A 26,569-nucleotide genomic window follows, 5' to 3' on the forward strand; every position below is an offset into this window, starting at 1 on the left:
CCAGGTCCGGCCTGTGTCTGCCGTTGCCGGAGTGCTGTGATCACAGCCCCTGGGCTGAGTAACTCGTCTCAGTGGGCACCGTCCCTCCCTCCCCTCGGATTGGCAGGAGGAGGTGGCTGTGGTGCCTCGGGACCCCCCACTCCTGCCTGCCATGAGCATTGTCCCAGGTCACCTTGGGAGAGGAGCTCCAAGCCCGGCTCATGGGCCCTTCCCTGCAGGACGAGCAGTGCCCTAAGTGTTAGTGCCTCCTTTACAGACCTCAGTCAGGTGGGCTCTAGGCTTCTCCTTGTCTCCTGGGTGAATGGGGGGGCACTGAGGCCCGCTGGTCCCCTGGGGGGCTTGCTGGGTTCCAGGTCAAGAGGGAAGGACCCTATGGGCTCAGGGTGGCTGAGGAGGCCAGGGCTTTCTGGCCTCTAGGATGAGGTTCACTCTGCCCCTCTCTTGCCACAGTCCAGAGAGCCTGCGGAACCGGAACGACGTCTTCTACCTGCAGCCAGAGCGGTCGTGCATTGCAGAGTCACCTCTCTGGTACTCGGTCATCCCCATGGACAGGAGCATGCTGGAGAGCATGCTGAATCGCATCCTGGCCGTCCGGGAGATCTACGAGGAGCACAGCCGGGGCAGCGGCTTGGAGGAGGACATGGACTGAGCGCAGGCCAGGGCTGGAGCATGGGCAGGCGGCACCCAGAGCCCGCTGGGCTGGGTCTGCTCTGGCCTGGGAAGGTGTCTCCCCTGCTCCTCGTATCTGGCCAGGGTTGTGGCATGTGAGTGTGGCATGGCATGGCATGGGGGTGTAGTGCCGCTCCCAGCCCTGCAGATGTGGTAGCGCTGTCCAGCTCAGCGCATGTAGGACTCTGAACATCCCTGCCTGATGCTAGTAACATGCCGTCCCCCTCCCCCACCAGCCCCTGGCACCCAGGCCCTACCTGTGCTCTGCCTGACTGGGGCAGTGTCCCACTTCCCCCGCCTGTCTTCCCGGGGTGGAGATACAGAGCCAGTCCCTCTCCCAGCCAGGAACCCCAAAGGGCACTGGCCCGGTGAGCCCTGCCTGTCCCTTCTCCCCAGGGCCGTTCTCAGTCTCCCCCTGCCTGGTGTAACATGGGGAAGAGACTGGTCAGTGCAGTGGGGACAGGCTGGGCCTAGCAGACCGCACAGGAGGCCCTGAGCCTACAGTCAGCTCCCTGCCCAAGCAGCAGGAGTGGGGAAGTGAGCCATGCTCAGCACGCAGGGCCCTGGGAGGAGCCGTGCCAGCCGGGGTAGCAGGGCCATTCCTAGACGCTGACTCTCTGGGCTGGACCATTCCCAGCTCTGCTGGAGGGGGCTGCGTTCCCAGAGGGGCCTGGCTGTGCTGTCTCTGGTTCCTCATCTCATTCTCCTCTTCAGCAGCGCAGAGCTCACTGCCCAGGGGGCTCCTGGGATCTCCCTTCCCCAGCTCTGCATTAGCTGTGGCTTCACCCTGCATTGTGCACTCACAACAGCCACTGGGGGCCGTTGAAGGTCTGAATTCTGCATCGGGCATGGGAGCCAAGGGGCATCCTCGCTGCCAGAGCTGACGAGCAGGGGCCCCTCCCTTCCTCCCTGCCCCCCAAGCTCTAGCAGAATGGACGGTGCCCCCGTTGCTAGCCTGACACTATCAGATGGAGGAGGTAGCCTCTGTGCCTGGACTCATTGCTGCTGGGCCCGTCTCCTCCAAGCCTGCATTAGACTGAGAATCCTGCTGGGCCGCGCCAGGCCAGAACTTGCAAGCAGTGGAGGGGGCCGCAGGCCGACAGAGGAATGGAGCCTGCCTGGGTCTCTCGCTTGCCCAGCCCCTGCCCCAGCTTTGCTGTTCCCTTCTGGCTCCCTCCCCTTGGTGTTTTGTTTTGATTTTTTTATCAGCTGTCAATGGGACTCGGCACTGTCTGTTGAGTCTGTATATATTGTTCTGGGACCTGGCCCGGGGCCCTCTGTCTCCATGTCAAGAGTGAGCCAGTCACCGGTCTTGTTGTAGTGCTAACGGGGCATTAGGCTAACCTTGTGTCTCTAGAAACCATTCATTTCAAATAAAGATGCAAAAACCTGCCAGCCGCTGCTGTCCTTAATCCACTGAAGGGCAGAGCAGGGGCTGCCTCTGCTCCAGGGAGGAGGCTAGGGCTGCTGCCCCCTTGCCTGTCTCAAGGGCTCAGTCATAAGGGAGTTATGCTTGATCCCTGCCACCTTGCCCCCGCCATCCATGCCAGGGTCTGTGACGGATGTAGGACCAGGTCTGGCAGCTCACCTGCCAGGGCACCCTATCCAGCAGCTGGGAGCTGTAATTCCCAGCATGGGTCGACGTGCCAGCTCTGCCTGAGCTGGGGCCTAAACCCACCCCATAGTGGCCTGTCACTTCCGGCATTAGAAGCTATGAACTGTGGTCAGGGCAGGCCTGGCCTGCATGGGGGAAGGGAGGGCCATGGCCTTCCTGCCTCCATCTCCTATGAGCTAAGCAGGGAGTGGCTGGGCTGTGCCCTTGAGGGCATGAGGGGCACCCTGTGTGCAACACGGCCTTCTCCAGAGGCTACAATTCTCCCTCTGGCAATCTGACCAGTCCTGCGTGGGACCAGAGGAGAGTGTGGACAGGAGACAGCCAAGCAGCCCTAGGTCCAGGTTCACGGAGCCTCCCTGCAATGAGATGAACGTGATCTAGCGCTGGGGGGCTGAAATGAATGGTGGGCCCTGCAGGCGCCGTCTCGCTAGCTGCTGTCAGCCTTGGAAGAAGCTTCCTGGGCTAGCCCTAGTTCCAGCTGCAGTGGTGGTCCCTCCCCTTTTCACAAGAGAGAGAATTCAGTCACATCACAACAGGGGGTGCCCAAATACAGGGGTCCAGTGCTGCCTTGCCCAACCTGAAACCTCATCATCACCTGAACATCACAGCTGCAGTCTTTGCTTCCCCACATGCGTTGCCCTCGGAGGTAGAGATGGCTTGAGAGTCGCCCCGGCTGGGGAGGGAGCCGTGGGGCTAGGAGGCAGCAGCAGCGGGGCCTAGGCCTTCCTGCTCGGAGCAGCACCATCTTCCCTGACAGGTTGTTACAGCAGCAGCCTGCAAAGCTGTGGAACACCCAGCTGGCCCCAGGTGCGTGGCAGAGGCTATGTCCAGTCCCATTCTCCTTGCTGGGGCCTGGGAGGATCTCTTGTCCCTGAGCAGCCACCTACTAGGAGTCTCTGCTGGGGCCTTCTTGAGCAATGTTACTGCCCAGGAGCGGAGGTCAGGCTGGGGGGAGGGCGGGGGCAGCTCTCTATCCAGAAAAGGGGAAACGCCAGTGGGGCTGCCCAGGTCCAATGCAGCCCAGAGGCCTTGTCACATGGGGAAGGAAAAGCTACAGGCCCTGCCTGCGTCCTATCAAGTATAGAGCATTTACCCCCATCGGCTCCCGGCCCGCTCCCTGCCTCCTGCCCCCGACAGCCACAAGGCTGCTGCAGCGCCACTGAAGGGAGAGGGCTTGAGCTGTGCACGTCTGGCCCAGAGTTCAGGCTCCTGGTGTCTGTATTATGGGCCCAGTATTTCCATGGTGGTATCCATGGAAACACAACAGGCTCCTAAGCCAAGCTGTGCGCCCTGTGATGCAGCCTCGTGGTAATGGTGCTTGTCTGGTACAAGAGCCCCCTTCCCCTGCCTGTCAGCCCTGGGCCAGTGCAACAGGCTCTCAGTGCAGGGATGGGCCGCCTCCTTAAACAGCCAAGTCACTGGGTCTCAGCTTAGTGCTGGATTTACTGGACCTGCTGCCCTGCTGCAACAGTTCTTCCATGACCGGACCCTGGGTGCCTGTCTCGCGGCTGCTCCATGCTGCACGGCTGTCCCCGCCCGCTGAGGGAGCAGCTTGGCTGGCGTAAGGCTGCAATGGAAGGCTGGGGTCAGCGGCATGGGGAAGGCTGTAGGGTGCAGGACAGTGGGGAATGTGGTGGCTGCTTGTTTCTCTGGGAGCGTTGGAGCTGGCCTTGGGGTTGGGTGCCCGACAGTGGTTGGCTGCCAGCCTCTGCCTGCACTTGGTGAAGCCCAGGTGGTACATTTCTATCAGGTTGAGGAGCAGAGACAGGCAGGCCACCCCCGTCATGAAGAGGATAAAGATGGTCTTCTCGGTGGGCCGGGCTATATAGCAGTTGACCGTGTTGGGGCAGGGCCAGCGGTTGCACGTGTAGAGGGGCTTTAGTTCGAACCCATACAGTGCGTACTGGCCCACAATGAAGCTCACCTCAAAGAGCATCTTAAAGACAATGTTGCAAATATACGTCCTCAGAATGGCCCCCCGCAGGCGGATTTTGCCATGAACATCTTTGATGGAAGGTTTATGCTGCACCATGGGTTCCTGCTGGGCCCCCCAAGTCTCCTCTCGCTGCTGCTCCTTCTCCGCCATGCGCACCAGATGCAGGATGTGGCCCAGGTAGACGAGGCTGGGGGTGGAGACGAAGATGATCTGCAGCACCCAGAAGCGGATGTGGGAGATGGGGAAGGTTTCGTCATAACAGACGTTCTGGCAGCCTGGCTGCTTGGTGTCACAGGAGAAGCCCGACTGTTCGTCCCCCCAGACTTTCTCGGCAGCTGCCCCCAAGACAAGGATACGGAAAATGAACAGGACAGTGAGCCAGACCTTCCCCACCACTGTGGAGTGCTCCTGAGCACTCTCCAGAAGCCTCCCCAGCAGGTTCCAGTCACCCATGAGTGCAAATACCGGCTCATCCTAAAAGAGAGGAACACGCCCAGACGTCGGCATCCCAGAGACTCCGGCACCCTGTGCTGCTCCAGACCTGTGAGAAGCTGGCATGGGGGCACCCTGCACTGGGCACATCCCTACAGCAGAGCCCTCCCTGGGTCCCGCTGCCGGCATCTGGAGCTTCCTCCCTGGGGTCCCAGAACAGCAATGCCTGATCCAGCTCACAGCCATGCTTGTCTTTTGCTGCCAGGGATGTGTTTGTAAAAGCCATGTGCCTGACTCAAGAGCAAAGCCAGGGCAGGGAGCGGGTTAACCTGAGGCTACCTGAGCCCATCAGCTGCCTGTGGCTGCAAAACCCCTCCAGGATTAACCCCCGTTTGGCCCCGGTATCCCGCTTTAAGAGCACTGATTGCTGGGGACAGGCGGCACTGACAGCAGCACTGGGCTGCAGCCCTTTCACTGCTGGAGACTGGCTCTGAGGTGGCCCCAGGTTCAGCATGGCTCAGTTCTGTTCCTAGCTCTGCAGCAGCCTCTCAGGGCAGCTGGAAATCAGTGGCCTCCTGAACAGAACAGCTGAGCAGGTCCCTGTGGAGGGAGTCAGGTGGCTGGGCAGTAGGGGGGAGCCTGCACTGCGCTTCCTCTTCTAGGGATTAACCCAGGTTGAAAGCTCCAAGGCTAGAGTTCAAGTCAAAGTTGTTTTGCTCAAGCCCTTTACGTGGGGCTCGCAAAGCGCTGCACCAGGAGCCCGTCCTGCACCACAGGCAGCTGAGGCAGTCGCCCAGCCCAAAGCTGCTCCCCATGCAGCCAGGGCCACACAAGGGCGAGACTGGGGCAAAGGGCCGGGGTTTCTCCCACAGACCAATGGAGGGCAGGGTCGGGGCCCATTTGTGCAAATTGGAGCAGACACCAGTGCCTAGTGCATTTGGCAGCTGCCATGAGACCACAGGCCAGGCAAAAGGCAAAGAAACCCCCTCACCGTTTGCAGATCCTTGGCCGTGGAGGCAACTCAGCTGCCCCGTGCCTCTGGGGTAGTAGATCCCCGCAGCCCCAGCAGGACGTGTCCCAGCTCCTCTTCCAGGGGCAGAGGTGTCCGGCTGGTCTCTGGCAAGGGGCAGGCGTGCAAGTCTGTCTGTCTGCCTAGCATGTTTTATGCAGGTTATGTTGGAGCAGGCGCTTCGTGGCTGTCACCGTGACTGACAATGGAAAAAGCCACTGGGAAATCTTTTTACTTCTTTATTTTTGGCTTGAGCACGTTTCTAAATATAATCCCTACTGCAGGGAAGGGTGTAGGGGCAGCGAGGGGGGGAGCTCTCTGTGACCGAGCCCAAGCAATTCACTGGCTCTGGCCGCCTCAATGCCATTGGAGGGTCGTTTTCCTGACCGACCGGCTCCATGCGCTGCTGGGCCTGGGATCCTCTGCAAATGCCCCATCTCTGACGCCGTCCTCACATGGTGCCTTGGGCTCCTCCACGCGGCTGCCCGGTGCCCAAGGATGGAAGGCTCTGCCTGAACTGGGGGGAGGGGGGGGGAAACCATGCCCCAACGTGCGGGGGCGCCCAGTGCAGCCCCTGGCGCATTCCTGCTCACCTGGCCAGCTGGGTGCACTCCGGTCAGAGCCCTGTGCTGCAGCCACACAACAAAGCTCAGCGGACCAGGGCCCCTCTGGGATCCTGCACAGGGAGGGGTGGAGGCTTGCAAAGCCCTCCTTACCATTCTCGCTGCAGTGGGGGTAGGGCATGCAGTGTAGCCACGCCCCCTTGTTAATATTTATAGTGTAGAGGTGGCGTTAGCTGCCCCTCCCCCCGAGTTTGTAGAAGCTCAGAGGGCAGGGCACTGGCAGGGCTCAGCCTGCCCAGTGAGATCCATGAAACACAGACACGTCCCCAGCACAAACCCTGTCCTGGGCCAGCTGTGGGACGGCCCCTCTGCCTGTCCCGGGCACAGCCTGGCTACGTGCCCACACGCTGCAGCCCCAGCAGCAGGGACACCAAACCCAGGCGCCAGGGACTGTTCTGACCCAGGGCAGAGCAGGTCCCTGACCACTGGCTAATAGCCATTGATGGACCTGTCCTCCAGGAACATCTCTCATTTCTTTTGTGAACCCACAACCTGCTCAACATCCCCTGGCAACAAGTTCCTACACTGACTGTGCGCTGCGTGAAGAAGAACTTCCTTGTGTAATTTTAAACCTACTGCCTAGTAATTTCATTGGTTGCCCCTTGGTTCTTGTGTTATGAGAAGGGGTAAATAACACTTTTTCTCCACACCAGTCATGATTTTATAGACATCTATCAACTCACCCCTTAGTCATCTGTTTTCTGAGAGAGAGAGCCCCAGGCATTTTAATCTCACCTCATACGGAAGCTGTTCCATACCCCTAATCATTTTTGTTGCTCTTCTCTGTACCTTTTCCAATTTTAATATATCTTTTTTGAGATGGGGCAATCAGAAGTGCACACAGTATTCAAGATGTGGGCATACCATGGATTTATATAGTGGCAATATGATTTTTACAGTCTTATTAGCTATCCCTTTCCATTGGTTCCTAACATTCTGTTCGCTTTTTTGACTGCCGATGCACATTGAGTGGATGTTTTCAGAGAACTATCTATAATGACTCCAAGATCTCTTTCTTGAGCGGTAACAGCTAATGTAGACCTCATCATTTTGTATGGATAGTTAGGGTTATGTTTTTCACTCTGCATCACTTTGCACTTATCAACATTGAATTTCATCTGCCATTTTGTTGCCCAGTCATTCAGTTTTGTGAGATCCCTTGGTAACTCTTTGCAATCTGCTTTGGACTTAACTATCTTGAGTAAGAAGGAATTTCCGCCAGGTCAGACTGGCAGGGACCTTGGGTTGTTTGCCTTCCTCTGCAGCCTGGGGGGTGGGGGAGGGCAGGTTTCTCTGGGTCTGTGTCACTGACTCATTTCCCTGCCATTGCTGGGGCCTCAGGCACTGCCCCTCTCTGCCTGTGGGCTCCTGTGGGCTGATTGCAGCTGCTGGGTGGGGCCGGTGTAACTGCAAAAACTGCAGCAGGTGTAGTGTATTAAACTGCTCTCCATAGGAATGCGCTACTGGTAGCAGTTACTGAAGGCCTAGGTTGCGTTTCCCTAGTTTGTTTATGAGATGGTAATGGGAGACAGTATCAAAAACTTTAGTAAAGGCAAGATTGACCATGTAGACCACTTCCCCCCATCCACAAGGCTTGTTACCTTGTCAAAGAAAGCTATCCGGTTGGTTTGACACGATTCGTTCTTGACAAATTCATGCTGGCTGTTACTTACCACCTTATTTTCTTCTCGATGTTTGCAAATTGATTGCTTAATTATTTGCTTCGCTATGGGCCCAGGCCCTAGGTCAGGGCGGGCAGCAAACACACAGTCAGGAGCTCAGGCTTCTGAGCGTCTGGGGCGAGGGGGAGACGGCCACCCGTGAGTGGGGTGACGGGGGGGACGCAGGCCCACCCACTTCACTGCGTCCCAGCCCGGGGCCCTAACAGCGGCAGAAGACTCGCTGCTGTGTCAGTGGGGATCCTGACCGCAACACACTGACATTGGTTCTGGCCCTGCTGCGGCCAGGCCAGGGTCGGCTGCCCCTCGGGGTAGCTGGCGAGGGGTAGGCTCGGCTGCCCCCGGGCTACTTCCGGACTCCCCCTCGTAAGGTACCTGGGTTTGGCCGGTGTCCTCAGCGGTTTCCAGCACCATCGGTTCCTCAGGGTAACTGACGAGGGGTAGGCTCGGCTGCCCCTCGGGGTAGCTGACGAGGGGTAGGCTCGGCTGCCCCTCGGGGTAGCTGGCGAGGGGTAGGCTCGGCTGCCCCTCGGGGTAGCTGACGAGGGGTAGGCTCGGCTGCCCCTCTGGGTAACTGGCGAGGGGTAGGCTCGTCTGCCCCTCGGGGTAGCTGGCGAGGGGTAGGCTCGGCTGCCCCTCGGGGTAGCTGGCGAGGGGTAGGCTCGGCTGCCCCTCGGGGTAGCTGGCGAGGGGTAGGCTCGGCTGACCCTCGGGGTAGCTGGCGAGGGGTAGGCTCGGCTGCCCCTCGGGGTAACTGGCGAGGGGTAGGCTCGGCTGCCCCTCGGGGTAGCTGGCGAGGGGTAGGCTCGGCTGACCCTCGGGGTAGCTGGCGAGGGGTAGGCGTGGCCTGCTGGCGTTCCTCAACCCAGAGCTAGGTCACAGGCATCTGGCCTCTCCGGCGGCTGGCCTTCAAGTGAGCTCTGCAGCGGGGCTTTTCTACTTCCTGTCCTGCGCCATGACCTGTGGGGGGTGGGCGCAGGACCCTCTAGCTCCACCCACATTGGTGCTAGGGGAGGCTCATCCCTCTGCAGGGCTGTGGGGTATCCCACCGCCTCGCTACAGCTCCATTATCTTTCCAGGTACAGAAGTTAAGCTGACTGGTCTGTAATTCCCCAGATTGTCCTTATTTCCCTTTTTATAGCTGGGCACTAGATTTGCACTTTTCCAATCTTCTGGAATCTCTCCTGTCTTCCATGACTTTTCAAAGATAATTGCTAATGGCTCAGATATCTACTCAGTCAGGTCCTTGAGTATTCTAGGATGCATTTCATGAGGCCCTGGTGTCTTGAAGACATCTAACTTGTCTAAGTAATTTTTAACTTGTTCTTTTCCTATTTTTGCCTCTAGTCCTACCTCATTTTCACTGGCATTCACTATGTTAGGCGTCCAGTCGCCACCAGCCTTCTTGGAGAAAACAGAAACAAAGAAGTCATTAAGCACCTCTTCCGTTCCCACATTTTCTGTTGTTTTCCCCCTTGTTGAGTAATGGGCCTACCCTGTCTTTGGTCTTCCTCTTGCTTCTAATGTATTTGCAGAATGTTTTCTTGTTTCCTTTTATGTCTCTAGCTAGTTTGATCTCGTTTTGTGCCTTGGCCTTTCTAATTTTGTCCCTACATACTTGTGTTATTTGTTTATATTCATCCTTTGTAATTTGACCTAGTTTCCACTTTTTGTAGGACTCTTGATTTTTAGATCATTGAATATCTCCTGGTTAATGCAGGCTGGTCTCTTGCCATACTTCCTATCTTTCCTACACAGTGATATAGTTTGCTCTTGTGCCCTTAATAACATCTCTTTGAAAAACTGCCAATGGTCTTGTCAAGGCTGCTTCCCCACTTTGAACTTTAGGGTACAAATGTGGGGGCCTGCATGAAACTTCTAAACTTAACTACCAGCTTAGATCTGGTCCGCTGCCACCACTCTCGATGCTAATTCCCTTCCCTGGGTAGCCTTGAGAGACTCTTCACCAATTCCCTGGTGAATACAGATCCAAACCCCTTGGATCTTAAAACAAGGAGAAATTAACCATTCCCCCTCCTCCCTTCCACCAACTCCTGGTGGATCAAGATCCAACCCCCTTGGATCTAAAAACAAGGAAAATCAATCAGGTTCTTAAAAAGAAGGCTTTTAATTAAAGAAAAGGTAAAAATCATCTCTGTAAAATCAGGATGGAAAATAACTTTACAGGGTAATCAAACTTAAAGAGCCCAGAGAACCCCCCTCTAGCCTTAGGTTCAAAGTTACAGCAAACAGAGGTAAACACCCTAGTAAAAGGTACATTTACAAGTTGAGAAAACAAAGATAAACTAACACGCCTTGCCTGGCTGTTTACTTACAAGTTTGAAATATGAGAGACTTGTTCAGAAAGATTTGGAGAACCTGGATTGATGTCTGGTCCCTCTTAGTCCCAAGAGCAAACAACTTCCCAAACAAAGAGCACAAACAAAAGCCTTCCCCCCCCCCCCCAAGATTTGAAAGTATCTTGTCCCCTTATTGGTCCTTTGGGTCAGGTGTCAGCCAGGTTACCTGAGCTTCTTAACCCTTTACAGGTAAAAGGATTTTGGAGTCTCTGGCCAGAAGGGATTTTATAGTACTGTACACAGGACAGCTGTTACCCTTCCCTTTATAGTTATGACTGGTCTTCAATTGCTTTTCCCCTTAGACTCGCTTCCCATGGGATCTTACCTTCCAACTCCCTGAGTTTGCTAAAGTCTGCCGTCTTAAAATCCATTGTCTTTATTTTGCTGTTCTCCCTCTTACCATTCCCTAGAACAGTGGTTCCCAAACTGGGGTTTGCGAAATGTTACAGGGGTTCTCAGGAAAAAATGCCCTAATGGTGGACAGAGCTGTCCCTAGGTACCCCAGGCAGCCTGGAGCCAGCAGCCCAGAGCCCCTGGACTTCCAAGAGCTAAGCAGATCAAAGCAAGCTAGGGTGACCAGATGTCCCAATTTTATAGAGACAGTCCCGATTTTGGGGTCTTTTTCTTATATAGGCTCCTATTATCCCCCACCCCCTGTCCCAATTTTTCACATTTGCTGTCCAGTCACCCTAAAGCAAACATATCTATCACACTGAGGAATTTAAACTTCAAGACTCCTTATAAGAAATGGAAAGGGAGGTGGATATTTTTTGCTGATTTTAAAATTAACTAGGCAGCTAGTATTGTTTTTAAAATTATTATGAAGAACAAGTTTAAGCTTTATTGTAATGTGCGTTGTTTGCCTGGACTGCTCAAGACCTGAATGCTTGTGTAGGAGGAACTCTTTGAGTTGGCTTCTTAAATACCTTACTGCTGTTTCACATCTGATACTCCTTGATGAAACCTAGGAGTCCTGTCTTATAACAGGCTTATTCAAAGTGACACAAGCTACGAAAGTGAGAGCTTGGAAGTGTGTTGCCATTTTCATAATGTAATAAAAATACTGTAATGATACACACTATTATTAATTATTTAATAAGCATATCATAAAAACAAATTTTGTATTTCCAAGATCACTGCTTTTATCGTTTATACTCAGGTAAAGGAGAAAATCCCTGGAAATATTCATTTTTAGGAGGGGGTTCGTGAGACTTGACATTTTAGTGAAAGGGGTTCACAGGTTGTTAAAGTCTGGGAACCACTGCCCTAGAATCATGAACTCTATCATTTCATGATCACTTTCACCCAAGCTGCCTTCCACTTTCAAATTCTCAGCCAGGTCCTCCCTATTTGTCAAAATCAAATCTAGAATAGCCTCTCCCCTAGTAGCTTTCTCCACCTTCTGAAATAAAAAATTGTCTCCAATACATTCCAAAAACTTGTTGGATAATCTGTGTTATTTTCCCAACAGATGTCTGCGTAGTTGAAGTCCCCCATCACCACCAAGAACATAAGGTTGTTCTTATTTGCTGACTCCTCCTAATTTGCTAAAAAACTGCTATTTGATTTAGCTAATTCCTACAGAAAGCAGTTTCTTACACCATAGGGTGTGTGAAACAGGTATCTGTAGGAATTTGCTACCTGGAGCAGCGATAGGTCCGACCTTGCTAGAAACTATTTGATGTAGGTTTCAGAGTAGCATCCGTGTTAGTCTGTATCTGCAAAAAGAACAGGAGTACTTGTGGCACCTTAGAGACTAACAATTTATTTGAGCATAAGCTTTCGTGGGCTACAGCCCACTTCTTCGGATGCATAGAATGGAACATATATTGAGGAGATATATATACACACATACAGAGAGCATGAAAAGGTGGGAGTTGTCTTACTAACTCTGAGAGGCAAATTAAGTAAGAGGAAAAAAATTTTTTGAAGTGATGATCAAGCTAGCCCAGTACAGACAGTTTGATAAGAAGTGTGAGCATACTTACATGGGGAGATAGATTCAATGTTTGTAATGGCTCAGCCATTCCCAGTCTCTATTTAAGCCTAAGTTGATTGTATCTAGTTTGCATATCAATTCCAGCTCAGCAGTTTCTCCTTGGAGTCTGTTTTTGAAGCTTTTCTGTTGCAAAATTGCCACCCGCAGGTCTGTCATTGAATGACCAGACAGGTTAAAGTGGTCTCCTACTGATTTTTGAATGTTATGATTCCTGATATCAGATTTGTGTCCATTAATTCTTTTACGTAGAGACTGTCCGGTTTGGCCAATGTACATGGCAGAGGTGCATTGCTGGCACATGATGGCATATATCACATTGGTAGATGTGCAGGTGAACGAACCCCTGATAGCGTGGCTGATGTGATTAGGTCCTATGATGATGTCACTTGAATAGATATGCGGACAGAGTTGGCATCGGGCTTTGTTGCAAGGATAGGTTCCTGGATTAGTGTTTTTGTTCAGTGGTGTGTGGTTGCCGGTGAGTATTTGCTTCAGGTTGGGAGGTTGTCTGTAAGTGGGGACAGGTCTGTCTCCCAAGATCTGTGAGAGTGAGGGATCATCTTTCAGGATAGGTTGTAGATCTTTGATGATGCGCTGGAGAGGTTTTAGTTGGGGGCTGAAGGTGACAGCTAATGGTGTTCTGTTATTTTCTTTGTTGGGCCCAAACCAGCAACCACACATCACTGAACAAAAACACTGACCCAGGAACCTATCCTTGCAACAAAGCCCAATGCCAACTCTGCCCACATATCTATTCAAGTGACATCATCATAGGACCTAATTATTTGTGGGGGGAGGGGAAAGGACTGTCTTTACTGAGAGAAATTATACGTAATCCAAAAGGCGTAAAGAGGCCATCCTAGTTTATTGGTACGATTACTTTTTCTTGAAATAAAAGACAAGTGGACTTGCGACGTACTAACATTTTGAAGCAGTTTGTAGCTTCTGTCATAGTGCATTCTCCTTGCTATTAATACTGTAATTTTCCCAGCCGTAAAATTACCTTTTGATGGATTTGTTTGTGTTTTCAGCCAATCCATTTGGTTTGTGGGTGGTATGGGCTGGTGAAGCTATGCTGTAGTCCCAATTTTTTGCAAATGTCTAGGTTATACTGAAAGAAAAAATGTTATGCCATAAACTTTCCTTTGGACAGGTTTGGTGGGTATAAAGAGATGAAAGAATAAAATTTTATAGCAACCCTGATGGGGTGACCAGTAGTAATCCTTGCCAAAGTTGAGTGGGAGTTCATAGAAACTTGTCAGCAAAAATGCCCATAAAGAAAAACTCCCCAGGGCAATGAAGCCCATGTTTACTGTCAACTATCTGTGATCTGAAAGTGTGGTTGAAGACATAGTCAAAAACAACCTCAGAAAAAAGTATTTACCTCATTATTGAATTCTGGCCTAGGATCTGTCAGTAAATGCTGTGGACATCCAAGTTGCTGTATAATTTCGTACATTTTTTTTAACAACTCAGATGCCAACTTATTTCGAAGTGGAAATGCTTCAACTCATCTTGTAAGATAGTCTGTGGCTGTCAGTATATACCGGTATCCCTCCTTCGTTGCCGGTAATGGCCCTGTTAAATCCATTCCCACCAATTCAAAAGTCTGACTGACCTGTACGCATGGGAACCGGTTGGAGTCATACTTTGGATTTCTCTTATTTCATATTCTCAATAAGCCCAGGAAAAGTATGAGGGTAGACTAAGCTTCATTCAGGTGTTTAGGCTCCAGCTTTGGTGGAACTGGTCATACTGCACCCTACGCTGCTTGCCTCCATACGGCAGGCTGGGAATGCGTCTGGGGCTGCCCTGTGCCCGGGGACAGCAACCGCTGCCCGGCTGCTCTCCGGGCAGGGACAAGACCCCTGTATCTGCTCTGTGCAAGGGCCAGTTGTGGTGGGCATGCTGCCTGCCCTCCACAGGGCAGCCCAAGCGGTCTGTCTGGGACAGGTTGAGGGGCTGTCTGCGTGGCCCAAGTGTGGTACTGTCAGCAAGGGGGCAGGACAGGCCTGGGCTGGGGCTACATCCTTGCCCCACTGTGACAATGCGGTTCTGGCGGAACCCAACTGAGAGTGCCAACTCAGGACAAATTGCTCAAATAGGGCAGCTACAGCCCAAGGCCGGGGTTTTTCCACCTCTAAGGCAAACCAAACCAGCCAGACTAAGACTTCGGTCTCACCCCACTGGCTAACCGCAAGTCTCACAAGCAATCTCCTAAGACACTCCAGTTTCCCAGTATTACCGCCAGTGCCACACGTTATGGGGACAAATGGTTATAAAACCAATACCCCAGTAAAAGAAAAAGGTTCTCCTGATCCCAAGGGACCAAGCCCCAGACCCAGGTCAATATATAAGTTAGACCTTACCCACAAATCACGCTACTGCCAATCCTTTAGAATCTAAAATCTAAAGGTTTATTCATAAAAGGAAAAAGATAGAGATGAGAGTTAGAATTGGTTAAATGGAATCAATTACATACAGTAATGGCACAGTTCTTGGTTCAGGCTTGCAGCAGCGATGGAATAAACTGCAGGTTCAAATCAAGTCTCTGGAATACATCCCCAGCTGGGATGGGTCATTCAGTCCTTTGTTCAGAGCTTCAGTTTGTAGCAAAGTCCCTCCAGAGGTAAGAAGCAGGATTGAAGACAAGATGGAGATCAGGCATCAGCCTTATATAGTCTCTTCCAGGTGTAAGATCACCTCCTTGTTCTTACTGTGGAAAGTTACAGCAAAATCGAGTCTGGAGTCACATGGGCCAGTCCCTGCATACTTTGCTGAGGTACAAGGCGTATCTGCCTTCTCTCAATGGGTCCATTGTATAGCTGATGGTCCTTAATGGTCCATCAAGCAGGCTAGGCAGAGCTAATCTCAGCTTGTCTGGGATGTCACCCAGAAGCATAGCATAAGTTTGCCATACAGACAGTATAGAGCCAACACTCATAACTTCAACCACAAAACTGATACATACATATAGACAGCATAATCATAACCAGTAAACCATAACCTTGTCCTAGACACCCCATTTGACCCCCTTTATACAAGATTTGGGTGCCACTACAGGACCTTGGTTGCAACAATGATCTATATGGTCCCAGTTTATGTCAATAACGTCACACCCCCAACGCAAAATTGATGCAGGAAGGGATGACACAAACATCACTGACTGCATCCCAAGAGCTCCCCATCCTGGGTTCTGTCTCACTACAGCTAGTATTGGGTTAGAAGCCGTACCAGTGTATAACAGAAATGGTTTATCAAAATCATGTTCAACCACATGATTGAACCTCTTTACAAACTCAAGGTAACACTTAGTTAGAACAATAGTGGATTGGATCTGCTCTGGCAGCATGGTTCCTGTATGTGCCATGTGATCTTGCCAAGAGCTAAAGAAGACTGCTACTTTATCCATACAAGCTCGGGCAAATGTTTGGAACCCAATTAACATCGAATAAATGCAGATATTAATGTTCTTCATAGTCCAGGAATCTTGGCATTTAGCCATGAAAGCAATATGGTAGTGTGCCTCAGTCTTCCTTTTCATACAGCACATTAGGTCTGGAATGTCTTTTCCCCTGTGAAAAGTTCCCATATTGTTTATAGGCATTACCTGTGAAACCCCAGTGTAACAAGGCCTTTTAACATAACGTGTGTTTTCATGTATTCCTTTTAACATGTTCAAGGGATTCTCCAAAAGATTAGGCACATTGTTAATTACAAAATTTAGCAATAACAACAAGTTCATTGCAAGTGTCCATCTACAGTCATGTTTGTCATGCCACACCTTTGGCTCAATACCATTGGAGTTGGGGCATTTTAGGGTTAACCTGTGGCTTCCCTTTGCAAAATTCAGCGTTCTCTTTCCTCCTTGTCCTGCAGGATCAAACCCCGATTTCTCTTGCTTAACAGAATTCACTGGCTGATGGGGTGGGCCCTCTGTGCTAACAGCTATTAGCAAGTCCTTCCTTTCCCAGCCAGGCAAGTAATTTGCACTACCCCAGACCAGAGCCAGTCCACCAGTTTTCATATTCGTAACTGCTATCATCTCCAAGGCTGGACTCTGTCTTAAAGAGATACCACACAAATCCAAAGAGTCTGCGGGTGAGAGTTTGCTTGCTCTCCCCCGCATCCTCAAGCATTTAGCCATAAAACTGCTCTGCTCTGACACATCAGTAACCAAATCTGTCCTCAAACCCTGAAGCACAAATTGCTCATTTAAAGAATCAGAAAGGAGACATTCCTGTTCCAACACCATTGTCTCCCCAACAAGTTGGCCCCACACAGCCACTCGGTTATAGGGATGCCTCAATTCCTTAACAACTTTTACTTCCTCTGAGACCTTCTCAAAGCTACCCACACTGGATCTTTTAAAAGGAAAGTCAGAGGATCCATTCACAACAGACAATTTTTGGCTGCTAGGAACTGAAACTTCCTTGATTAAATCACTCTCACACCCTTCAGTTGCAGGGAACTGCTTGCACCGAGTACCATGAGGATTCCTTTCTCCAGGAGCTTTTCTAAGCAGCAATTCACCCCTCACAGAAATTCTGCCCTTACCCTCTTCACCTAGGGCTTGCTCTAAAGGCACACTTTCCTGAGCAACAACAGACTCTGTCTGGGTCTTACTTACATTCAGGATCACCTCTGGCCCATCAGGCAGATCTCTACACAATCCCCTTTCAGGTGAACCCATAGGCTTCCTAGGGTATGTCTACACTACGAAATTAGTTCGAATTTATAGAAGCCGGTTTTATTGAAATCGGTTGTATACAGCCGATTGTGTATGTCCACACTCTAGGTGCTCTAGTCGGCAGACCGCGTCCACAGTACGAGGCTAGCGTCGACTTCCGGAGCATTGCACTATGGGTAGCTATCCCACAGCTATCCCACAGTTCCCGCAGTCTCCGCCGCCCCTTGGAATTCTGGGTTGAGATCCCAATGCCCGGATGATGCAAAACAGTGTCGCGGGCGGTTCTGGGTACATGTCGTCAGGCCCCTCCCTCCCCCGTCACAGCAACGGCAGACAATAGATTCGCGCCCTTTTATCTGGGTTAGTTACCTGGGTTACCTGTGCAGACAACATGGAGCCCGCTCAGCACAGCTGAGCTCACCGTCACCATATATCCTCTTGGTGCCGGCAGACGTGGGACTGCATTGCTACACAGCAGCAGCTGCTAACTGCCTTTTGGCGGTAGACGGTGCAGTAGACTGGTAGCCTTCATCGGCGATCTGGGTGCTGGCAGCCGTGGGGCTTGCCTTTTGGCAGTAAATGGTGTATTATGACTGTTAGCCGGCCTATTACAAGTCGGGTCATCGCACATTAGCAGAGTCTTCCCTGAGCAGCAGCTCGTGCAATAGGCCTGAAGACCATCGTCATACACCGCCCCGTATTTGCTGCCAAGCACCCAGAAAGATGCCGAGGGCTATCAGTCACGCTGCACCGTCGTCTTAAGATGTAAAAAATAGATTTTCTCTGTATTCATTTGCTTCCCCCTCCCTCCGTCAAATCAACGGCCTGCTAAACCCAGGGTTTTCAGTTTAATCTTTGGGGGGGACCAGTCTGTGACAGTTGTTTGTGTCTCTCCCTGATGCACAGCCACCGTTCTTTATTTTAATTCCCTGTGCCTGTACGCCATGTCGTCACTCGGCCCCCCTCCCTCCTTCCCCTAGGCCGTCAGATACTACGTTTGCGCCACAGCTCGAGCCGCGAAGCGGTTCACGCCTTTTCTTTGAATTCTGGGTTGAGATCCCAATGCCCGGATGATGCAAAACAGTGTCGCGGGCGGTTCTGGGTACATGTCGTCAGGCCCCTCCCTCCCCCGTCACAGCAACGGCAGACAATAGATTCGCGCCTTTTTACCTGGGTTACCTGGGTTACCTGTGCAGACAACATGGAGCCCGCTCAGCACAGCTGAGCTCACCGTCACCATATGTCCTCTGGGTGCCGGCAGACGTGGGACTGCATTGCTACACAGCAGCAGCTGCTAACTGCCTTTTGGCAGTAGACGGTGTAGCATGAGTGATAGCCGTGGGGCTGGCAGCCGTAGGGCTGCATTGCACCAGCCCCTTCCAGGCGATGGTATATTATGACTGGTACCCGTCGTCGTCGTACTGGAGTGGCTGTCAATCATGGCCACCTGGGCAGACATGCTACTGTCTCGATGATGACGGTTACCAGTCATAATGTACTATTTTCTGCCAATTGCCCAATATTGTCTGCTAAGCACCCAGAAGAGGCCGAGGGCGATGCTGGGTGCTGGCGGACGTGGGGCTGGCAGACATGGGGCTGCATTGCTACACAGCAGCAGCCCCTTGCCTTTTGGCAGATGATGGTATATTATGATTGGTACCCATCATCATCATACTGGTATGGCTGTCACTCATGCTGCAGCGTCGGCTGCCACCTTAAGATGTAAAAAATAGATTTATTCTGTGTTCATTTGCTTCCCCTTCCTCCGTGAAATCAACGGCCTGCTAAGCCCAGGGTTTCCAGTTTAATCTTTGGGGGGACCATTCTGTGTGACAGTTGTTTGTGTTTCTCCCTGTTCCTGTACCTGTACGCCATGTCGTCACTTGGCCCTCCCTCCCTCCCTCCCTCCCTCCCGCCCTCCTTCTCCTGGTCCATCAGATACTACTTTCGCGCCTTTTTTCTGACCAGGCGCCATAGCTAGCACTGGGATCATGGAGCCCGCTCAGATCACCGCGGCAATTATGAGCACTATGAACACCACGCGCATTGTCCTGGAGTATATGCAGAGCCAGAACATGCCAAGGCGAAACCCGGACCAGGCGAGGAGGCGATTGCAGCACGGCGACGAGAGTGATGAGGAAATTGACATGGCCATAGACCTCTCACAAGGCACAGGCCCCAGCAATGTGGAAATCATGGTGTCACTGGGGCAGGTTGATACCGTGGAACGCCGATTCTGGGCCCGGGAAACAAGCACAGACTGGTGGGATCGCATCGTGCTGCAGGTATGGGACGATTCCCAGTGGCTGCGAAACTTTCGCATGCGTAAGGCCACTTTCATGGAACTTTGTGACTTGCTTTCCCCTGCCCTGAAGCGCCAGAATACCAAGATGAGAGCAGCCCTCACAGTTGAGAAGCGAGTGGCGATAGCCCTGTGGAAGCTTGCAACGCCAGACAGCTACCGGTCAGTCGGGAATCAATTTGGAGTGGGCAAATCTACGGTGGGGGCTGCTGTGATCCAATTTGCCAGGGCAATGAAAGACCTGGTGATAGCAAGGGTAGTGACTCTGGGCAACGTGCAGTCAATAGTGGATGGTTTTGCTGAAATGGGATTCCCAAACTGTGGCGGGGCCATAGACGGAACCCATATCCCTATCTTGTCACCGGAGCACCAAGCCACCGACTACGTAAACCGCAAGGGGTACTTTTCAATGCTGCTGCAAGCCCTGGTGGATCACAAGGGACGTTTCACCAACATCAACGTGGGATGGCCGGGAAAGGTACATGATGCTCGCGTCTTCAGGAACTCTGCTCTGTTTCGAAAGCTGGAGGAAGGGACTTTCTTCCCGGACCAGAAAGTGACCATTGGGGATGTTGAAATGCCTATCGTGATCCTTGGGGACCCAGCCTACCCCTTAATGCCATGGCTCATGAAGCCGTACACAGGCAGCCTGGACAGGAGTCAGGACCTGTTCAACTACAGGCTGAGCAAGTGCCGAATGGTGGTGGAATGTGCATTTGGACGTTTAAAAGCGCGCTGGCGCAGCTTACTGACTCGCTCAGACCTCAGCGAAAAGAATATCCCTATTGTTATTGCTGCTTGCTGTGCGCTCCACAATATCTGTGAGAGTAAGGGGGAGACCTTTATGGCGGGGTGGGAGGTTGAGGCAACTCGCCTGGCCGCTGATTACGCGCAGCCAGACACCAGGGCGGTTAGAGGAGCACAGCAGGGCGCGGTGCGCATCAGAGAAGCTTTGAAAACGAGTTTTGTGACTGGCCAGGCTACTGTGTGAAACTTCTGTTTGTTTCTCCTTGATGAACCCTCCAACCCCCCCCCCCCGACCCGGTTCACTCTACTTCCCTGTAAACCAACCACCCCACCCCACCCTCCCCTCCCCCTTGCAGAGGCAATAAAGTCATTGTTTTTTCACATTCATGCATTCTTTATTAGTTCCTTACAGAGGTAGGGGGATAATTGCCAAGGTAGCCTGGGATGGGTGGGGGAGGAGGGATGGAAAAGGACACACTGCATTTTAAAACTTTAACTCTTATTGAAGGCCAGCCTTCTGATGCTTTGGCGATCATCTGGGGTGGAGTGACTGGGTGGACGGAGGCCCCCCCACCGTGTTCTTGGGCGTCTGGGTGAGGAGGCTATGGAACTTGGGGAGGAGGGCTGTTGGTTACACAGGGGCTGTAGCGGCGGTCTCTGCTCCTGCTGCCTTTCCTGCAACTCAACCATACGCTCGAGCATATCACTTTGATGCTCCAGCAGACGGAGCATTGCCTCTTGCCGTCTGTCTGCAAGCTGACGCCACCTATCGTCTTCAGCCCGCCACTTGCTCTGTTCTTCCCGCGATTCAGCCCGCCACCTCTCCTCTCGTTCATATTGGGCTTTTCTCATCTCCGTCATTGACTGCCTCCACGCATTCTGCTGTGCTCTATCAGCCTGGGCGGACATCTGCAGCTCCGTGAACATCTCGTCCCTCGTCTTACGTTTTCTCTTTCTAATGTTCACGAGCCTCTGCGAAGGAGAAACATTTGCAGCTGGTGGAGGAGAAGGGAGAGGTGGTTAAAAAGGACACATTTTAGGGAACAATGGGTACACTCTTTCATTACAAGGTCGCATATTTCGGCTTGCAGGCAGCCATCGTAGGCCACAGTGTTTTGGCTTTTTTAACCTTCTTAACATGCGGGAAAGGTTGCAAACAGCAGCGCATTTCCCATATCAAGGATGAATTGGGTTGTCCATTTAAAATGGGGTTTCAATGTAAAAGGAGGGGGCTGCGGTTTCCCGGTTAACATGCGGCACAAACACAAGTAAACCACCCCCCCCCACACACACACACACGATTCTCTGGGATGATCACTTCACCCCTCCCCCCCACCGCGTGGTTAACAGCGGGGAACATTTCTGGTCAGAAGAGCAGGAACGGGCGCCTCTGAATGTCCCCCTTAATAAAATCACCCCATTTCAACCAGGAGAGCTTTCTGGAGATGTCCCTGGAGGATTTCCGCCCCATCCCCATACACGTTAACAGACTTGCTTGCTTTTTTTTTGTAATGTTTACAAATATTTACAAAGTTACACTCACCAGAGGTCTCCTGTGTGCCCTGAGGGTCTTGGGTGAGTTCGGGGGTTACTGGTTCCAGGTCCAGGGTCACAAACATATCCTGGCTGTTGGGGAAACCGGTTTCTCCGCTTCCTTGCTGCTGTGAGCTACCTACAGTACCTCCATCGTCATCTTCCTCGTTCCCCGAACCGTCTTCCCTGTGTGTTTCTCCAGTGAGAGAGTCATAGCACACGGTTGGGGTAGTGGTGGCTGCACCCCCTAGGATCGCATGCAGCTCCGCGTAGTAGCGGCAAGTTTGCGGCTCTGCCCCGGACCTTCCGTTTGCTTCTCTGGCTTTGTGGTAGGCTTGCCTTAGCTCCTTAATTTTCACGCGGCACTGCTGTGTGTCCCTGTTATGGCCTCGGTCCTTCATGGCCTTGGAGATCTTTTCTAATACTTTTCCATTTCTTTTACTGCTACGGAGTTCAGCTATCACTGCTTCATCTCCCCATATGGCGAGCAGATCTCGTACCTCCCGTTCGGTCCATGCTGGAGCTCTTTTGCGATCCTGGGAGGACTCCATGACGGTTACCTGTGCTGATGAGCTCTGCGTGGTCACCTGTGCTCTCCACGCTGGGCAAACAGGAAATGAAATTCAAACCTTCGCGGGTCTTTTCCTGTCTACCTGGTCAGTGCATCTGAGTTGAGAGCGCTGTCCAGAGCGGTCACAATGAAGCACTGTGGGATAGCTCCCGGAGGCCAATAACATCGAATTCCGTCCACACTACCCCAATTCCGACCCGCAAAGGCCGGTTTTATCGCTAATCCCCTCGTCGGAGGTGGTGTAAAGAAACCGGTTTAAAGGGCCCTTTAATTCGAAAGAAAGGGCCTCGTTGTGTGGACGTGTCCAGGCTTAATTCGGTTTAACGCTGCTAAAGTCGACCTAAACCCGTAGTGTAGACCAGGCCTTAGTTAAAAGGTTAGAAATACTTCCCTTCTCTTTGCCACACACCAGCTTAGGAATTTTTTCCTTTTTGCTACAAGTTGTTAAACTGTCCGTAGGTAACACAACCAAATTACCTTTCTGCTCTCCTTGTGCCCTGGCTAGGGTATCACCCGGATCAGACAGAGTTGTTGCACCCTTCTCCAACCACACATGAGCAACAGGCCCAATACAAGCATCAGAATTGTCTGGTCTCTGGGATTTTGCTAAGACACTAACTGGATGCAACCTAGCTACGGTGCCATTCTCCCCAGCAGATGCAAACTTAGGACCATTCCCTTCCTGGGCTTTAGTTGAATCCAGAACCAACTCTGAGACAACTAAATTACTCTCAACCATCATAGGCCGAAAGGCACCTTCTGTCTGCTCCACAGACAAAAAAGAGCTGGAGACGCATTTTTCTTTACTGGACATATAGTTTGGGATTTCATTTCCCTTGTCCCAGCACACCGGGCTGTTCACAGACAACTGCTTGGAGACTGGGGTAGCTTCCTCCATAGGCAAGTCAATACCCCTGACAGACACAGGCACATTTCCTTCACTGTCACTATTCTTCGCACAGGAAACAGACAAGGTATAGGGACACTCATCTTCCACTCTCCTTGCCTTCCCAAACTGCTGACTAGATAAAGCCATCAGCTCACAAGACTGCCTAGGCTCATCCAAAATCTCCTTGTTCTCCTCTCCCTTCGCTTGATCTAATTCCAGATTTACTTCTGAGACATTAGATAGATATTCAGAAACTCCATTCACAGCCAAACAGCTACTTTCCAAAGACAAACTTTTGGAGAAACCCTCCATAGGCACAACCTTAGGATCAATCCTCTCTTGTGCCTGGTTTGTATTAACTTGACTGACCATAGCTTTAATATCATTTCCAATCATAATATCCTTAGGGATTATGTCTTTTACTCCCACAACCATGGTGCCCTCCAATCCCTTCCATTTCAGGTGGATTTTAGCCAAAGGCACCCTGACAAAATACTTAGATAAGGCTACAACAGTTACATCTTCACCTGGCAAATAATCTTCCTTCCTGACCAGACTTGCTTTAACCAGAGTAATATCTGCTGCGGTGTCCCTCCATGCCATACACCTCACTCCATTTACTTCTGCACTGCTAATAAACTCTGCATTATTTCCCCCATATTTAGCTCTAATGTGAGTTTTAAGGTCAGATTCTTCCGAGACCACAGAAACAGCATTTGCACACAGGGCACCAATGCTGGGCTCTGTGTGGCTTGCCTGTGAGTTTACAACAACAGGGTTAGCATTGGCCGTGGCATTTGGGGTTGCTGGTTTTGGGCTGCCCTTCAGTGTCGGGCAGTCTGGTCTCATGTGGCCCAGCATACCACAGTGATAGCATGTAACCTGTTCCGTCCTGGGATGTGAGTTCCTACCCCCCGGACCCCCTTGAACTCCTTTAGAAGAGTCAGGTTTATTTTTAAATCCTTCCCTCCTCTTGAACTGGGGAGAATGGTGATCAGTTTTCCCCGGGGTTTTACACCCTTCTCGAGCCCTGTTTTGGGTATGGGCATCCGCAATCTCTGCTGCCCGTAGGACTGACTCAGGGTCCCTGTCACACACAGCTGCTCTCACATTGTCCGGCACAATGTCTAAGAACTGTTCCAAAGTTATTAAATCCAGCAGTTTTTCAAAACTCCCATGCGCCTTGGCCCCCACAACCCACTTTTTAACAAAACCCATCAGCTTATGAGCACATTCTACAAAAGTACAATCCTTAGGCATTTTAAACTCTCTAAACTTAACTCTGTAAGATTCAGGAGTAACCTTGAATCGCCTTAACACAGAATCTTTAAACTGCCCATAATCCAAGGCTTCTTGTTCCCCCAAGTCATTAAATACCTCCCTGGCTTTTCCAGTCAGTCTGGTCAGCAGGACAGGCATTCGCTGACCCTCGGGGATCTGGTACAGATTGCAGAGGCGTTCAAAGGTAGACAAAAACTCCTCTATATCCTCAGTATCATTGTAAATGGGACACATCCTTTCCCAGTTTTTCTCATGGCGGGGGGGAGGTGGAGTACCAGGTGGGGATGACTTTCTCCGCTCTTCCATTACTTGGAGCTGAAGTCTGGCCGTCTCCTGTTCCATCCTGTGAGTCTCCTGCTCAGCAGCGAGCAGCTCTAGACGTCCCTTACGAGCTCTCTCTTCTCTCTCATCAGCCTCCTTCTTTCTTTGATCGGCTTCTTTCTCTCTCTCAGCAGCCTCCTTCTCTCTCTCTCTTTCTAATTCTGCTATTTTTTGCTTCTCCAGCAATCGAAGATCTGCTAGCTTCTGTTCATGCTCAAATTGCAGTTTACTTGTCACCCTTTGCATCCTAATTTTTTCTGCATCTTCTGCAGCCTCAGGTAAGGGCTGTGCTCTTGCCCCCTGATCACTGGCTATTAACAGATTTCTCAGTTCTTCCTTTGTAGCTTTCTTTCTAAAGCATATCCTCTTTTCTGAACACAAATTTTCCAGGGCTTTTTTGCCAAGTCCCTCATATGCTCTTTGCTCAGCCATTGCAGCAGTTCTTTAACCAACAAAACTCTCAATCCCAAAACTCAAATTTGGACAGCGTGGGGTTCTGACCCAAAGCTTAATTGACCTAGTTCTGTGGATCCTGCCGACTACGCCACTGTGACAATGCGGTTCTGGCGGAACCCAACTGAGAGTGCCAACTCAGGACAAATTGCTCAAATAGGGCAGCTACAGCCCAAGGCCGGGGTTTTTCCACCTCTAAGGCAAACCAAACCAGCCAGACTAAGACTTCGGTCTCACCCCACTGGCTAACCGCAAGTCTCACAAGCAATCTCCTAAGACACTCCAGTTTCCCAGTATTACCGCCAGTGCCACACGTTATGGGGACAAATGGTTATAAAACCAATACCCCAGTAAAAGAAAAAGGTTCTCCTGATCCCAAGGGACCAAGCCCCAGACCCAGGTCAATATATAAGTTAGACCTTACCCACAAATCACGCTACTGCCAATCCTTTAGAATCTAAAATCTAAAGGTTTATTCATAAAAGGAAAAAGATAGAGATGAGAGTTAGAATTGGTTAAATGGAATCAATTACATACAGTAATGGCACAGTTCTTGGTTCAGGCTTGCAGCAGCGATGGAATAAACTGCAGGTTCAAATCAAGTCTCTGGAATACATCCCCAGCTGGGATGGGTCATTCAGTCCTTTGTTCAGAGCTTCAGTTTGTAGCAAAGTCCCTCCAGAGGTAAGAAGCAGGATTGAAGACAAGATGGAGATCAGGCATCAGCCTTATATAGTCTCTTCCAGGTGTAAGATCACCTCCTTGTTCTTACTGTGGAAAGTTACAGCAAAATCGAGTCTGGAGTCACATGGGCCAGTCCCTGCATACTTTGCTGAGGTACAAGGCGTATCTGCCTTCTCTCAATGGGTCCATTGTATAGCTGATGGTCCTTAATGGTCCATCAAGCAGGCTAGGCAGAGCTAATCTCAGCTTGTCTGGGATGTCACCCAGAAGCATAGCATAAGTTTGCCATACAGACAGTATAGAGCCAACACTCATAACTTCAACCACAAAACTGATACATACATATAGACAGCATAATCATAACCAGTAAACCATAACCTTGTCCTAGACACCCCATTTGACCCCCTTTATACAAGATTTGGGTGCCACTACAGGACCTTGGTTGCAACAATGATCTATATGGTCCCAGTTTATGTCAATAACGTCACACCCACACCACGCAGCACCCAGCACACTCCACTGCCTCAGCTGCATGGAGATCTCCCAAGCGTGGTACCCCCATCCTCTTCTCCAGCATGGTGTGTGTCCCCCCCACACATAAGGCTTAGCGCCTCCTTTGCCCTCCCCTCAGTGGCCCCATGTCCAGCTAGCCAGGGGAGAAAACTACTCATGAAAATTAAAGAAACATACAGCTGAGACCCCCCACACCTGCCCCCCAGCCCCAGGCTAGCAGGGAGCAGCCCCCCTTCCCACTTCTGAGGGGGGGTCCCTTGATG

The 26,569-nt window shown here is 51.3% G+C and overlaps 2 protein-coding genes across 7 annotated transcripts in view; one reads left to right on the top strand and one right to left on the bottom strand.

The window, feature by feature from the left end:
- ZMYM3 (zinc finger MYM-type containing 3) overlaps positions 1-2,064 on the top strand; it is a 56,604-nt gene extending 54,540 nt beyond the window's left edge. For 5 of the 6 annotated variants that reach the window (XM_054040080.1, XM_054040085.1, XM_054040083.1 and 2 more), the window contains one exon: positions 451-2,064. In XM_054040080.1, coding sequence (XP_053896055.1) covers positions 451-649 — 199 coding nt within the window. In that variant the 3' untranslated portion in view covers positions 650-2,064. The remainder of the gene's footprint in view (positions 1-450) is intronic. The other variant, XM_054040084.1, reaches the window with a different exon arrangement.
- A 1,622-nt stretch (positions 2,065-3,686) lies between these two features.
- On the bottom strand, positions 3,687-4,673 carry LOC128843458 (gap junction alpha-3 protein-like). The gene has a single exon (XM_054040318.1). It carries the CDS (start codon positions 4,671-4,673, stop codon positions 3,687-3,689), a length of 987 nt encoding a protein of 328 aa, XP_053896293.1.
- Positions 4,674-26,569: the final 21,896 nt, after the last annotated feature.

The sequence above is a fragment of the Malaclemys terrapin genome, chromosome 9 (assembly GCF_027887155.1).
Source record: "Malaclemys terrapin pileata isolate rMalTer1 chromosome 9, rMalTer1.hap1, whole genome shotgun sequence".
Lineage (NCBI taxonomy): Eukaryota > Metazoa > Chordata > Testudines > Emydidae > Malaclemys > Malaclemys terrapin.